This window comes from Ovis canadensis, chromosome 20 (genome assembly GCF_042477335.2).
Source record: "Ovis canadensis isolate MfBH-ARS-UI-01 breed Bighorn chromosome 20, ARS-UI_OviCan_v2, whole genome shotgun sequence".
NCBI classification, from domain to species: domain Eukaryota; kingdom Metazoa; phylum Chordata; class Mammalia; order Artiodactyla; family Bovidae; genus Ovis; species Ovis canadensis.
In genome coordinates, this window is record NC_091264.1 from 39,870,706 (window position 1) to 39,886,326 (window position 15,621).

Here is a 15,621-nt window from a genome sequence, read left to right on the forward strand (position 1 = left end):
CCTGACAGTCATTGTCCTTGTTTCACCAGGCTGGTGCCATCGGTGTACAGGACCAAATCTGGGTCCGGGATTGGCTGGTCTCTCAAGTCAGGTCTGCTGGCATATTTCCTTGCAATCATGTGAGGGCCCACCTTCTCCCACAGGAAGGAGAGTGGCCAGATTCAGGGCCTGACAAGGCTCAACAGTAACATGGGGGTTTTCACATAACAGTCCCTGGTATTGAGTAATCTGGGATGTTGACAGCCATTTATGGGGGTCTCCTCGCAGGAGAGTGTTGGCCTCATGTGGGACTTTTATGATCAAATCTTGGCCCAAAGTCAGCTTGGTTGCCTCCCGGACCAATAAGGCAACTGCAGCAACTGTCCGTAAGCATCCCAGCCTCCCAGTGGCAATACTGTCCAGTCATTTCAGGAGATAAGCCACGGGTCTGTCCCATGTCCCCATAGTCTGGGACAACACTCCCATAGCCACCTTGTCCTTTTCAGTCAGGTAAAGAGTAAACAGTTTATATAGGTCTGGCAGGGGCAAGGTGGGTGCTGATGTAATTGTACTGGGTTTGAGTTCTATTACCAGTGGGACTTGTTTTGCAAGCCTGGGAATCAGGGGCGGGTTGTATTCCTCCCAGACCTCAGGGAGGTTGAGTTAACTCTCTCTTTCGACTGTTTAACCCGTCCAGTTTCCCTTCTGGGAGATCGTGCAACCTCCATTCATCTTGAGGGGTTACCGAGAGGAAGAGTAAATAGGTGGTTGATCCCACTCGAAGAGTGGGTCTTTCGTGGGTGGGGGGGGAAGGTCGCTTGTGCCTCCAATTTAGCAAGTCTCTTCCCAACAAAGGTACTGGGCATTCAGGGATGTATAAAAACTCACGAGTCACTTGGTGTCCCCCCATCTGACATTTTTGGGATAGGCTTGAGACACAAAGGCTGCATTTATCACCATCTGAGACCCAGCAGCCTCTGGATCTATTGGCGTATAAAGTCTACAGGCCTCGCACAGTCTTTCATAGAACTCAGAGGGTGATTCGCTTTCCCTTTGAATCACTTTGGAGAGTTTTGCCATACTCTTAGGTTTCCGGGGCCCCCTCTTGAGGCCTTGTAAAATAGCTGCCCAATATCTCTCCAGGTGGCCCCTCCCTTCCTCTGGGTTACAGTCCCAACTGGGCCTGTCATCAGGGGTGGCTAGTTCTGCCCACCGCTGCAGGGTGGCAGTACCCTAGGTGCCATTTCTCTTAACCATTTTCTGACCTCAGTTAGGATCCTGTCTCTCTGCCAGTTTAATATATTTGTAGAGGAAAATAATAATAGGCTACAGCGGGCTGATGGTAGTGCCCACATGCGTCCTGAACCAGAGGCTGTTGTAGCTCTCTGAGGGGCATCTGTAGTGGGGTTCTTTCCCCCTGTTCCTTGGAAGAGCACAGCCTCTGTCTAATTTCTGTGTTTTCTTCCCCCTTCCCATCAGTACTCAGTGAGAGAGGTGGATACAATCTAGGAGGTCCTGCTGAGATGGAATTCTGGGGGCGTTGACTAGAGGTCTCCATTGCTGGGATCGGAGCCTGCCGAAATGGCGGCTCTATGATCTCTGGGAGAGCTGGCGGAAGAGCAGAGGCTGCTGTAGGAACTTCACCTGGCCCTGGATTGGGCATTAAGGCGGCCTCCGGTCCCGGTGGAGCACTGGGAGGCAGGTGCGTCATTGTTAAGTATGAGGGAGGGGTCAGGTCATCCCCATCCAAATCCTGTAGAATTTCCTGTTTATCATCAGTCAATTTTTGTGCCATTAATATTTTCCCCTTTCCCTTCTGGAATACAGAACCTTGTCCAAGTAGGAGGGTCTTGAGCTAACCCTAGTCATGAGTCAATATATGGATTTTGATCTGGGTGTCTTGGCTCTCCTGTGATTACTGTATAGACTGTTTCCACTATTTTTAAGTTCATGGTGTTCTCTGGTGGCCATCCTACTCCCATAGGGGGCCATTCGACCTCACAGAGCATGTGGAGGTAGTTAGGCATCATCTTCATCCCATGCTGCTGCTGCTGCTGCTAACTCACATCAGTCGTGTCCGACTCTGTGCGACCCCATAGACGGCAGCCCACCAGGCTTCCCCATCTCTGGGATTCTCCAGGCAAGAACACTGGAGTGGGTTGCCATTTCCTTCTCCAATGCGTGAAAGTGAAAAGTGAAAGTGAAGTCGCTCAGTCATGTCCGACTCTAGCGACCCCATGGACTGTAGCCTACCAGGCTCCTCCGTCCATGGGATTTTCTAGGCAAAAGTACTGGAGTGGGGTGCCATTGCCTTCTCTGTCTCCACCCCATAGTCTTCTGCAAATCCCTTCTTTAAATGTTTAATCGTGCACTCCAATACAGTTGCCTTAGATTCACTTCCCCCCATCCTGCTTACCTTCTCGGACCTTCTTCTACTTTTCCTTTTTGTTCTGTCTATGAAGTTCTCCGTACCCTATGTACTTCTGATATTTCCAAGCAATGAAATGCTTAAATTGCCATTCCGCCTCCTTCCTAACTGGGGTGAGAAAAGCCTTACCTGCCAGATCACACAGAGAGAAGGGGGATCGGCGTGTCTTCATCTGCCAGTCAGCACGGCTGAACCAGAACACCACATGGTCCAAGACTGTTTCTCCCGTAACTTTTAAAGTCCGTTCTGCCTTGGTGGACTTGATCAGGTGTGGATGAAAACACAGATGGGTTAAATATCCCATGTCCTAGGCCATCTCCAAAAAAGCCAATTCGTACTCACTTATGTATTCCCCTCCTAGCATGACAATTCCGAGGGGGTCAAGAATTTCACAGCAGATGGGACACCTCCTGGGGGAGGGTAGAATACGAGCACACAAGGACCAAGTTTCTTCTCCTAAAAATCCCTTGGTGATTGCTTGGTAATAATTTTCCCCAAGATGGCATGGACACCACCCCCTAAATGATCTTCACAAATTTCCTTCCTAAACCCTAACACGTTTGTCAACCTGTGTACCAAGCAATCGCTGCTTCCTGCCTATTCCAGGCCCTCATGGGTCCGTGCCCCTTCTAGTTCCTCCCAGGAGGGTGATCAGGCCCCCTCTTCCACTCTGCCAGGTGGGTTCCTCCTCACCTGAGCGCTCAGTTCCCTTGCTGCCGTTCACCACCTGCCAAAGCGAAGTAATCGGGCATTGAAAAACTGAATTCTGCCAGAGGGGTGAGGTGCCTTCCCCACTCTAGGAGATTCAAGCCACAAAGCCTCGGGATGGCCTCAAATGAGACCTGTCTCCTCAAAGTGAGGAGTTTCCTGGCCCATGCACCAAATGTAGCCGCATGTTCCGGGAAACAAACTCGCTTAGAAGGACAATGCAGATAGTGAAGTACAGTTTATTACACCAGCGGGCCCAAGGTACAGTCTAGTCTTAGCCAGGGTCCCTGACCAGTTTTTGTGAAAACCTTATATACCATAAGTGTACATGTTCAAACCCACCTCCCCAAATTCTCTGAAACTAGTCTGAACAAAGGAAAAGAAAGATACAATCAAAGTTAACCCGGGATTCATATGCCTTAAACCCGTGATTCGTATGCCTTAAGCCTAGGTAGTTAACGGTGGACAATTATCAATTGGCCTGTGGTCATACCCCAAAAAGCATAATAGAATTTATTATTCTATTTGGTTACACAGATAATTAGTGTATTCCTTTAGGTGATGGAAAGTCTAGATACGAGCCCTGGGGCTCTTCCATTGGGGGCGTAGGGTCTGGTTTTCCAGTTGGTATGTTGTTTCCAAAATACTGGGCATATAGCTTAAAGTCCACAGTCCGGCCCAAGATGGAGTCCTGCTTTCAAGATGGAGCCTGTTTCTGTCTGTTTCCTCCTTCAAAACCATAAAGGTGAGAAGGAGATCATAGTGAAAAAGAACACATTGGAAGTAAATCTGCTCATAGGAGCTTTACTGTTTCATTGTTAGAAAATTTCAGATTTGTCCCGGGCAGGCAGCTTTATTAAAACCTAAAAACCTTCCTAACTTCTATTATTTTCTCGTCCGTGGGAGGCTTCCTCTGGCTGCTGGGCTGCAGAAACTTCTTCATGGCCGGGAGATTGCTGACTCTGGTTTTTAGGGCTTGCTAAAGCTGAAACAGTACTTCGGCCACCTCATGCGAAGAGTTGACTCATTGGAAAAGACTCTGATGCTGAGAGGGATTGGGGGCAGGAGGAGAAGGGGACGACCGAGAATGAGAAGGCTGGATGGCATTACCAACTCGATGGATGTGAGTTTGAGTGAACTCCGGGAGTTGGTGATGGACAGGGAGGCCTGGCGTGCAGCAGTTCATGGGGTTGCAAAGAGTCGGACACAACTGAGCGACTGAACTGAATGCATGAGAACACAGCCCAAAGTGCAGCTAAAGAGCAGCCGTGTCACTGGCGCAGGCCAGAAGGGACTCTGAGACCCTCCTAGACAAGGGCCAGCCGAGGCCCATCCATCAGCACCAGGAGGAGGCCCATGAGACAGGAAGCGGACAGCCCGGAAGTGTTCTCCCCAGAGAGGTCTTAGTGTAACACTCCATTCGGCTTCCCGATCTTCCCACACACCAATCCTGAAGGGTTCACCCTCAAGTGCAGTGTAACAAAGAGGAGTGTGTCAGATATCAGCACAGATTAAGGCTCCAGATGTCAAGACAAGAAGAGCTAGGACACGGAGCTGGAACCGAAGACAGAAAACATGAAAGGTCGTGTGCGAGGTCAGTCGGAGGCAATCTGCCCTCAGAGAGAGAAATGGGGAGAGAGAAATCAACGTGTGAGAGAAGGATCAGGAACTGAGGGGAAGAAGTGAGATGGTGGGAAACCCACTCAGGCAGACTCAGGAAAAGAGGGACACACGTGGGACAGAGGGGAGAGAAGAGGAAATGAGGACAGAGGCTGAAGTGGAAGAGGGGCCAAGAGAGATCCAGCCCTGGGTCTGTCTCCTGGTAAAAGGCAGGGCGTTTTCTGTGGGGCAGAGTCCACCTCCGATGTCCTTGGCTTGACAGATTCTTTCCACTCTCCAGACCAGGGCCTTGGAGTGAACTGAGGAAACCGGGGGGCAGCAAGGTCTGGACAGGGATGGGGACCCTAGCACCCCAGTCCCAGGGTCCAGAGAGCAGATGCCGAGTGGGGGTGTGTCTGGCCCCCAGGGCCGTGGGAGAGCTCACCTTCAGCAGAGGGAAGTTGGCCAAAAGGCTAGGGTCCAGCTCTTCCACATAGTAGAGAAGTTCAACCAAGTGGATGTCAGCCCTGCTCAGCTTGTTGCCCACCAGGTAGTCTTGTCCGTGGCTCTTCAGCACCTGGGGAATGGAGGGGACAGATCAGGGACACAGGTCCTGGCAGGCTGGACCCCTGCCCCTCCCCTGCCCCTCACCCAGCCCCACGTCCCCCTCTGCCCCTCGCTGGGCGGGTGGGAACCTCAGACTTTCTGCTCCCTCCAACTCAGAGACGGGCCAGGCAGGTTCTTGCTGTTCCCTCCTCATCCCCAGTGGAAGGCAGACCACCATTTCCTTTTCCTGTCCCCTCCTCGCTGTGGCTGCCTTACTTCTTCTTCCACGGGGCCAAGGCCTTAGCACCGTCTGCACCGTGTTTTTGTGAACTCCGCAACGTGACCCTTCATCCATCTCTCTCTGTCCTCTCCCTCATCCTTGGGCAGTGTCTCCATCTTCATGACAGCCTTCTACCAGCCTGAGCAAACTCATGCAGACTCTGTATTCCTTCTCATCTGTTCTCCTCTCCTCATTGCCTGGTCTTATAATCTTTTTATTCTTTTTGGTTCATCATTTTAGTTAAGCATGATTTCTTGTAGTTTTGATCATTACTTTGTCAACAAAAGGTCTAGTCAAGGCTATGGTTTTCCCAGTGGTTATGTGTGGATGTGAGAGTTGGACTATAAAGAAATCTGAGCACCAAGGAATTGATGCTTTTCAACTGTGGTGCTGGAGAAGACTCTTGAGAGTCCATTGGACTGCAAGAAGATCCAACCAGTCCCTCCTAAAGGAAATCAGTCCTGAATATTCACTGGAAGGACTGATGCTAAAGCTGAAACTCCAATACTTTGGCCACCTGATGTGAAGAACTGACTCACTGGAAAAGACCCTGATTCTGGGAAAGACTGAGGTGGGAGGAGAAGGGGATGACAGAAGATGAAATGGTTGGATGGCATCCCCAGAATATTTTCTGATGTATTGCTGACATCATGCTCTTCTTGAATCAAGGCCCCTGCACCGTGTTCTGAGGATCCATTTACTCCAGGCTCCAGTGTGGCTCTCAGAGCTTCCATAGCCCATGCTCTAAGTATAACCATGAAATTCATTGAGCAGAGAATTCCAGATTGGGTTTGAGTAAATAGAAATTTGGCTGAAAAATTATAACTTGGGTAAAACTAGTGCAATTCTTCTACACATTCAATTTTTATAAAGTGCCCTGAGACTCAGAGTACTACATTAGTATTTAGAAAGGCTCACAGAGGTGAAGGTTAATGCCCCTGGCCAAGCCAGGCACTATTTTTCTTTGTCCTCTGACCTCACTGCCAAAAATGCTGAAAAGTCCACTTACATTTTCAAATGCAGGGAGATAACGGTTTGTTGTCTTTTCTCGGATTAGGGTCAGCTTGGCGTCTTTTTCAGCAGGTGGGCACAGTGGCAAATGCATGATCATTTCACCCAAATCTGCCACACCCTCTGAATACATATCAATCCTGAAAAGATAAAGTAACCGAATTGTCAAATGTCTCTGCCTTAGATTTCGGAATGGGTAAGAATGAGACCTTGAGAGGTAGCAAAGTAATCCTCCGTTCGTGCATTTTTCTATGCCAGCCATTTACCTTGGTTTCTTACAATTAATTTTAGCATTCCATTTTAGAACAAGCCATCAAGGTAAACATATGTATAATATTTTTGTTGTACACATGACCAAATATAGGGACAGAGCACATCAGTGACCCGTCCATAGTCACAGGCATGAGAGAGTCGGGTGGAATCGGCACAGGTAACCATGGGAGAACACCTGGGTGTGCCATCTCTGCTGTGCCATGGTCTGAGCATGGTTGGTGTGATGTGTTAGTACCACCTCAGTCATGTCCAGACAGAGTCCTGGCACCTCAGTCCCAGTCACATCCCTCTTCCTCTCTCATCCTGTTAGAACACCAGGTCCATTTAGAGTCCCAGTACCAGCACTTCCTCCAGTTATTTCCCATAGAACCTGGTTCCATAACACTCTCCACATACTATTGCCAGACTCTGTTTTTTTTTAATTTCTCAAGACTGTACCTTTCATTCCTTTTCCATGGCTGAATAATATCCCACTGTACGGATGTACCAGCTTCTGTTTTCTCATTCATCAGTTAATGGACATCTTTGTTTCTAATTATTGATTATGAACAACACTGCTATGAACTTCTGAGCATAAATTTTAGTGTGGGATATTTTTAATCCTCTTGAAAGGAATTGCTGAGTCATATGGTAACTCTATGTTTAACTTTTAGAGTAAGTGCAATAGTTCCTTGAGTGCTAAGTCATGTCTGATTCTTTGTGACTCTGTGGATTATAGCCCACCAGGATCCTCTGTCTATGGGATTCTCCAGGCAAGAATACTGGAGGTGGTTGCCTGCCCTCCTCCAGTGGGTCTTCCTGACCCAGGGATCACACCCACATCTCTTATGTCTCCTGTGTTGCAAGCAAGTTCTTTACTGTTAGAGCCACCTGGGAGGTTCCTCACATGATTTTAATTTCAATCGTGTAGTCCCATCACAACTGAGAGAATATCCCTTACCCCCAGGATATAGTTGTACTGAAAAATCTGGCCGACTAAAACTATATCGAAATGCTTGATGTAACCTTACCATATTGAGCTCAACCTCTGCTAACCCTTGTCTAGTGGCCAGTCCATGTAAAGGGCTAATGGGTTCCTGGTCATCATTCTTAGAATTTTTGGAATTCAAGAACCAACTTCTTTAGATCCTTCCCTTTCTAAGCTTTATCTTCTAGACACTCAGATGCTTTGTCCCTTGTCTCTGGCTGTTGGTGGGTGTCCAGTTCAAACAAGCCTGAACCCCTGGAGTCTTGGTTCTACCATCCTCTTCACTTCACAGACCAGCCATGTCACTGTGCTATATCCATGGATGGTGTCCTCTTCCATAGGCGGTTGATTTCACTTCAAGTTTATTTATTCTTCCCTCATACTCATAGGTGTTTGCTGTACTGGACTCAGTGATGCCCCACAAGGCTTATACCATCCTGTTGGTCATGATGCCTTGCCTTGATCTGCTCAGTAGGGAAGGACCTAAATTGTTCCTACTAGTTGTTGATGAAAAAACTAAAAACTACCGTACAGGGCTCTCTCCTTCATGTCTTTCCCGTAGAGGTTGTATTTGGTGGCCATGTAGTTGAGAATGGCTCTGGTCTGCACCAGCTTCATCCCATCAATTTCAACCATTGGCACTTGCTGGAACATCAAACTTCTATCTTTTGAAAGTAAAAAAGAAGGGTGAAATGTTGGATATGTTGCACCCTTTTAAGATGAGCAAATGTTTGCTGAAATAACTGAAGATACAAAGTGAAACACTAAAATGACCTGGTAGGCTTAAGCAGGATGGCATTTGGTTTGCCTTTTACTTTCTATCCTATTATTTCATTTATCCTTTTATTTCCCATTCAGACATATGGGCGATCCCTTGTAAATCTGGGCTGATTTGTCTTCATGTATGTTTTAGAAAGAAGCTGGAAGAGGCTGCAGCAAGTGTGCCAACCAGTTGATGTTTAATGGTCATTCCAGAGAAAATCTCAGAACACATGAGACGTGTTTTGAGAGAGTTTGCCCTTTCTCTGCTCACTGAGTCTACATTATTGCTAGGATGTTACTTTCCCAAACCTGGACTCACAGCAACTTCTGGACCTGTTTCTCCTTTCTTTTCTCAGATGAACACCTTTTCCTGACCTTAGGTGTGAGTGCTGTATGATCCTAACAGATACAGTCACTCACGATGCAGAAAGGCAGAGAGAGCACAGAGAGAGCGTTCACAGGCATTGGGACTGGCTCCTTTAACAAACACTTGAGTTCCGGCCCTTCCTAGTTCCAAGTGAGTTGCAAGACCTTTTCAGGGAGCTCAGCCTTTTACTTTTAACCATATTTCTCCCTCTTTATTAACCCCACTCCCACCATGCACACATATGACATTGGTGGTGTTGAAACCTCACCTTAAGACTTCTACTGGATACTCCCATCAGAGGAATTTAGTTCCTGGGCTTACCATTTTTTAACTTATCCAAGTCTTCTGGTTTTTCTATAAATTTCTCTTCAAACTGAAAAGCAGAAAGAAGCGATAAGTTTTTGTTACTTTATTCCATAGCATTGCTGAACTTGCATGGCCTGTGTCTGGTGCCCACTATGGACACTGTAGGATTTCCAAGTTTGGCCGGTGCACAGAGGACAGTGATCAAGGCCATTTGGAGATTTAGATTAGAGCCACCAAGATAAAAGCGTGGGTTGCAGCAACTAACTGCCTATTTTGCAGGTTAATTCACCTCTACCCTGTCCCCACCTCTGTCAGTGATTAGGTAATGATATGGGGGGAGGGGAATATCACTGGAGGGAAGGGACTGGGAAGTTCTAGTTATGGAGTTTTAATGTACCTGGAAAGCCTTTCTCTCCCTGTGAGATCAGGATAGGATTTTGGGGTGTCCCCGAGTATGGTGTATCCATGGAGCCATTGACCCCCAAGAGGCTGCCACCAGGGTCCTCTGCTGTATATTACCTCCCTCCTTTCAATTTTTTATTTTAAACTTGTGTCTTGATGGTGAAAAGTTTGAGAATTGGGGATTTCTAACTGACTCAGTGGACTAGTTTATTATGGATTGACATGATCCCATAGGGTGAGACCATACAGATAGTGAGTGTGTGGGCAACAATTTATAAAGCACCCAGTTCAAGACAACCCTGAGAGGTGACAGATGGGTAGTCATTGTGAGAAGGGGCTGGCTGGTCAGCTGTTTCTTGTGAAACTGATGGAGATGAATGGGGTTGTGAGGATCAGGCTCTGGGCCCAGAGAACCCAGAATTCCAACGTTCTTTGGTCAGTCGAGCCCCACACCCTCCTCCTTCAGGCTGGGCTGGACAAGAGGAAGCCTGGATGCTCTCATCGTCTGCCCCTTCTTCACCGTCCTGTGCTGAACTCATCCCGCCCAGGGACTCTGAACACATCCTTGAACCCCAAGGCTGAACCGCAGGGAAAAATGTTGGTTGTTGATTTATAGATTTAACAACCTAGAATGGCAGTGTTGGAATTTTCTGTGTACTTGTTGATTTACATACTTGAAAACGGACCAAGCTAAATTGCCCTGCATTCCTGAAGCAATTGAGAAAGTATAATATGAGGCTTAGGTAAACATGTTTTTAGGAAGCTAAGGGAACACACTAGAGGTTCCCTTTGCAGGACGCCATCTCACCTGAAGTCCTCCTTTACTGGTCTCCGCTGCGGCTGCTGCTGCTGCTAAGTCGCTTCAGTCGTGTCCGACTCTGTGTGACCCCATAGACTGCAGCCCACCAGGCTCCCCCGTCCCTAGGATTCTCCAGGCAAGAACACTGGAGTGGGTTGCCATTTCCTTCTCCAATGCGTGAAAGTGAAGTCGCTCAGTCATGTCCGACTCTTAGCGACCCCATGGACTGCAGCCTACCAGGCTCCTCCGTCCATGGGATATTCCAGGCAAGAGTACTGGAGTGGGTTGCCATTGCCTTCTCCGTGGTCTCCACTAAGGGACTAGATCTCTGAATTTTGTCCACGACTCCCTCCCCAGGAAACCCTCACAGAGTTGCTGGCTCCCTCTGACCTGGGCTGAGAAGTGCTTTTCTGAGTGACACCTCTAGAGGGCAGCACTCAACAGAGTCCCAAGGAAACCTATCCGTTTACTACTGAGAATACAGCGTTTTTACACTCAGGTTTTCGGTGTCCTCCTAGGTGCTCCCAGTCCTCTTTTAATCACCCATTTACGTGTCTGCATCCTCACTAGAGCATAAGCGGCCTGAGGGTAGGGACTGTGTCTATCTTGACCATTCCTGTATCTCCAGGACCTGGTACGAAACCTGGCACTTCAGTTCGTCACTCAGTCGTGTCCAGCTCTTTGCAACCCCATGAACCGCAGCACGCCAGGCCTCCCTGTCCATCACCAACTCCTGGAGTTCACCCAGACTTATGTCGATTGAGTCAGTGATGCCATTCAACCATCTCATCCTCTGTCGTCCCCTTCTCCTCCTGCCCTCAATCTTTCCCAGCATCCGGGTCTTTTCTAATGAGTCAGCACTTCGCATCAGGTGGCCAAAGTATTGGAGTTTCAGCTTGAATATCAGTCCTTCCAGTGAACACCCAAGACTGATCTCCTTTAGGATGGACTGGTTGGATCTCCTTGCAGTCCAAGGGACTCTCAAGAGTCTTCTCCAACACCACAGTTCAAAACCATCAATTCTTCGGTGCTCAGCCTTCTTCACAGTCCAACTCTCACATCCATACATGACCACTGGAAAAACCTTAGCCTTGACTAGACGGACCTTTGTTGGCAAAATAATGTCTCTGCTTTTTAATATGCTGTCTAGGTTGGTCATAGCTTTCCTTCCAAGGAGTAAGCATCTTTCAATTTCATGGCTGCAATCACCATCTGCAGTGATTTTGGAGCCCAGAAAAATAAAGTCAGCCACTGTGTCCATTGTTTCCCCATCTATTTGCCATGAAGTGATGGGACCAGATGCCATGATCTTTGTTTTCTGAATGTTGAGCTTTAAGCCAACTTTTTCATTCTCCTCTTTCACTTTCATCAAGATGATCTTTAGTTCCTCTTCACTTTCTGTTGTAAGGGTGGTGTCATCTGCATATCTGAGGTGATTGATATTTCTCCTGGCAATCTTGATTCCAGCTTGTGCTTCTTCCAGCCCAGTGTTTCTCATGATGTACTCTGCATATAAGTTAAATAAGCAGGGTGACAATATACAACCTTGATGTACTCCTTTTCCTATTTGGAACCAGCCTGTTGTCCACTTCTAACTGCTGCTTCCTGACCTGCATACAGATTTCTCAAGAGGCAGGTCGTGATCTGGTATTCCCATCTCTTGAAGAATTTTCCACAGTTTATTGTGATTCATACAGTCAAAGGCTTTGGCATAGTCAATAAGGCAGAAATAGATGTTTTTCTGGAACTCTCTTGCTCTCTCAATGATCCAGCAGATGTTGGGAATTCGATCTCTGGTTCTTCAAGGTGCCCAACAAATTCATTGCCGAGTGAATGCATTAAATCCAACAGGCAGTTTGTTACAATCAGCACTGCTCTATATTTCTGATTTATGTTTTAACTTTAATTACTTTTCTTTTCTAATATGTATATTTTTCCTTTTCCTATGGAAATTTGTGGCATGCACAAAATAAAAGATACAATGATTCTCCTTGTAACCATCAACCAGCTTCAATAATTATCAGCACAACCCAATCGCAAGTCATCCATATACCTACCCCCGGTCCCTGGTAATAATTTGAAACAAATCCCAGATGTTATGCATTTCATCTTTAAATATTTCATGGTATATTACTAGATCATTAAACTTATTTTAAAACTAACCACAATATATTAAAATGACATATTAACAATAATTACTATCAATTGATATTTAATATTCATGTTTCTAATTGTTACATGAATGTAATAAATAATTTCCAGTTCTAAAAATCAAAATTCAGGAAATTTTCTGACAATTCAGTGGTTAAGGCATGGGCTTTCTTTCACTGTTGTGGGCCTGCTTTTGATCTCTGGTCAGAGAATTAAAATCCTGCAAGCCTCACAGCCAAAAACAAATAAACAAACAAATTTATTTATTTATTTATTTTAATTTTATTTTTAAATTATTATTATTTTTTAACTTTAGAATACTGTATTGGTTTTGCCATACATTGACATGAATCTGCCACGGGTGTACATGAGTTCTAAATCCTGAAGCCCCCTCCCACCACCCTCCTCATATCATCTCTCTGGGTCATCCCAGTGCACCAGCCCCAAGCATCCTGTATCCTGTATCAAACATAGACTGGCGATTCGTTTCTTACATGATAGTATATATGTTTCAATGCCATTCTCCCAAATCATCCCACCCTCTCCCTCTCCCACAGAGTCTAAAAGTCTGTTCTATACATCTGTGTCTCTTTTGCTGTCTCGCATACAGGGTCATCATTACCATCTTTCTAAATTCCATATATATGCGTTAGTATACTGTATTGGTGTTTTTCTTTCTGGCTTACTTCACTCTGTATAATCGGCTCCAGTTTCATCCACCTCATTAGAACTGATTCAAATGTATTCTTTTTAATGGCTGAGTGATACTCCATTGTGTATATGTACTACAGCTTTCTTATCCATTCATCTGCTGATGGACATCTAGGTTGCTTCCCTGTCCTGGCTATTATAAACAGTGCTGCGATGAACATTGGGGTACACATGTCTCTTTCAATTCTGGTTTCCTCAGTGTGTATGCCCAGCAGTGGGATTGCTGGGTCATAAGGCAGTTCTATTTGCAGTTTTTTAAGGAATCTCCACACTGTTCTCCATAGTGGCTGTACTAGTTTGCATTCCCACCAACAGTGTAAGATATTTTTATTGTTTATTGTCCTTGAGAAGAAGACATTTCAATAAAAATCTGTTTACCTAATAAATGTTTTTAATGTAAAATTCTTAGCAGATCATTTAATAAGGAAAATTTCCTCTGTGAGAAAATAGTTTGATACAGTCAATTTTCCTGGAGTAGGAAATGGCAACCCCCTCCAGTGTTCTTGCCTGGAATCCCATGGACAGGGGAGCCTGGCAGGCTATGGCCTATAGGATTGCAAAGAATTGGACACGACTGAGAGACTAGGCATGCTTAGTCATTTCAGTTGTGTCCAACTCTCTGCGACCCCATGAACCATGGCCCGCCAAGCTCCTCTGTCCATGGGATTCTCCAAGCAAGAACACTGGAGTGGGTTGACATTTCCTTCTCCAGTGATAAAGTATGAAGTGAGTGAAGTGAAGTTGCTCGGTTGTGTCCAACTCTTTGCAACCTCATGGACTGTAGCCCACCAGGCTCCTCAGTCCATGGGATTTTCCAGGCGAGAGTACTGGAGTGGGTTGCTATTTCCTTCTCCGAGAGACTAGGCATGCATGGTCAGTTTAGATCCAACTGGAGATGAAACCTACCTCCACTCCAGCTGCAGCCAGGAGCCACCGAACGCACTCCATTCTGCCGCGTCCGTTGAGATAATGAAAAATGGGCTTCCCTGCCATGACGGCAGTCTCCTAGTTCCTATAACCCTTAATGAACCAACAAGTGAACCAATGAATGAAGAAATGAACAAAGAATAAAAACATAAAGCTAACGCCATTATGATACATGGCTGAGCAGTACCAACAATGCTGAAGAATTGGCCTTCCTCATGACAATTGGAAGAGTCCCTGGAATGTCTTCCTTAGCCCAAATTCCCACTCCCAATAGCCAGCTGTAGGAAATTCCACCAAACCATTGTCCAGCCTCCACTGGGTAAAATCTGTTTTCTTGGCAGGCTAAGAGGTGAGTCTGGGGTATGGATGCATGGGTTGGTGTCGGGGAGGGGAAGGATTAGAGAACTAGTATTTATTGCAAAATTCCCAGTAGTCCTGCCCCAATGCTGACCACTTTGAATGCATTATATTTTTAATCCTCACAAGAATCCCATGGAATAGTTAGTATCTCCATTTTTCAGTTGATGAAATGGACCTCAGAGCTTAAATAACATTCATGGGAATCCACACCATGGATTAAAACCAGGGCAGGGTGGGAACCCACACATGTGCAGGTCCTGGGAGCCTGGGAAGGAGGGAACTTAGAGCCAGAGGACTTCACAGACAGGAGGAGGAGGAAGGGGAGACAGAGTCCGTGTTCAGCTCCTATCCTAGTATGCTGCATTTGTTCAAAAGCTGAAATTAGGACTCATATTTGCTTTACTGTTGCTCAGAAGATCCTGATTCTTTCCACCTACACAGGATGCCAAATCCTTCCATTTTCTTGGAATTGTACATTCTACCTCTCTCGGTGCGTCTTATGTCTAGAGAAAGGGATGTTACTGCATTAACTGTACAGTCTAGGGTAGAATTGACATTTGTTCTATGTCTGTCATGCACTGCCCATTCTCACAAACTTGTCTTCATTTAACCCTACAAGAATCACCTGCTATGAAGTTTGCCATTGCTCTCATTTTGAAGTTGGGGATACCAAAATTTCTAGGGTAACTTGCACAAAGTTGGTGGCAGACCTGGGATTCAAACCCATTTCTGTATGAACCCAAGTCTTGGCTTCATTTTTCATATTAACATTTTTCAAAATAGGCATGACAATCCTTCAGTGGACTGTGAAATTTTCCAGTTTTTAAGAGAAAGCATCGTTTCGTGAGTTATCAGTTTCAGTTATGTGTTTGTTGCAGGTTCAGGTGGAAGAAAGCACGTGGGCACACTCATTTGAGCATTGCAGTGGTTAGAGGTACTTGGGTCTTGTCAGGTCAGTGAAGTCTGAAAGCCCCTGGTCTACAGCAGCCTGTGTGTGGAGTGGACATGGCAGGGAACCAGAGAATGAAACTCAAAGTTTCCAACA

At 46.2% G+C, this 15,621-nt stretch overlaps 1 protein-coding gene across 2 annotated transcripts; it reads right to left on the reverse strand.

The window, feature by feature from the left end:
- Window positions 1-3,937: 3,937 nt before the first annotated feature.
- Window positions 3,938-14,294, reverse strand: LOC138425231 (glutathione S-transferase A1-like). 2 transcript variants are annotated; one of them, XM_069562850.1, is made up of 6 exons: window positions 14,196-14,294; window positions 9,242-9,293; window positions 8,324-8,456; window positions 6,550-6,691; window positions 5,160-5,291; window positions 3,938-4,094 (listed from the first exon to the last, which is right to left on the reverse strand). In XM_069562850.1, exons 1-6 carry the CDS (start codon window positions 14,280-14,282, stop codon window positions 3,972-3,974), a joined length of 669 nt encoding a protein of 222 aa, XP_069418951.1. In that variant the 5' UTR covers window positions 14,283-14,294; the 3' UTR covers window positions 3,938-3,971. The 2 variants fall into 2 exon arrangements, with proteins under 2 accessions (XP_069418951.1, XP_069418950.1); XM_069562849.1 differs by lacking the exons at window positions 3,938-4,094; window positions 14,196-14,294 and having other exon boundaries at window positions 4,567-5,291; window positions 9,189-9,380.
- Window positions 14,295-15,621: the final 1,327 nt, after the last annotated feature.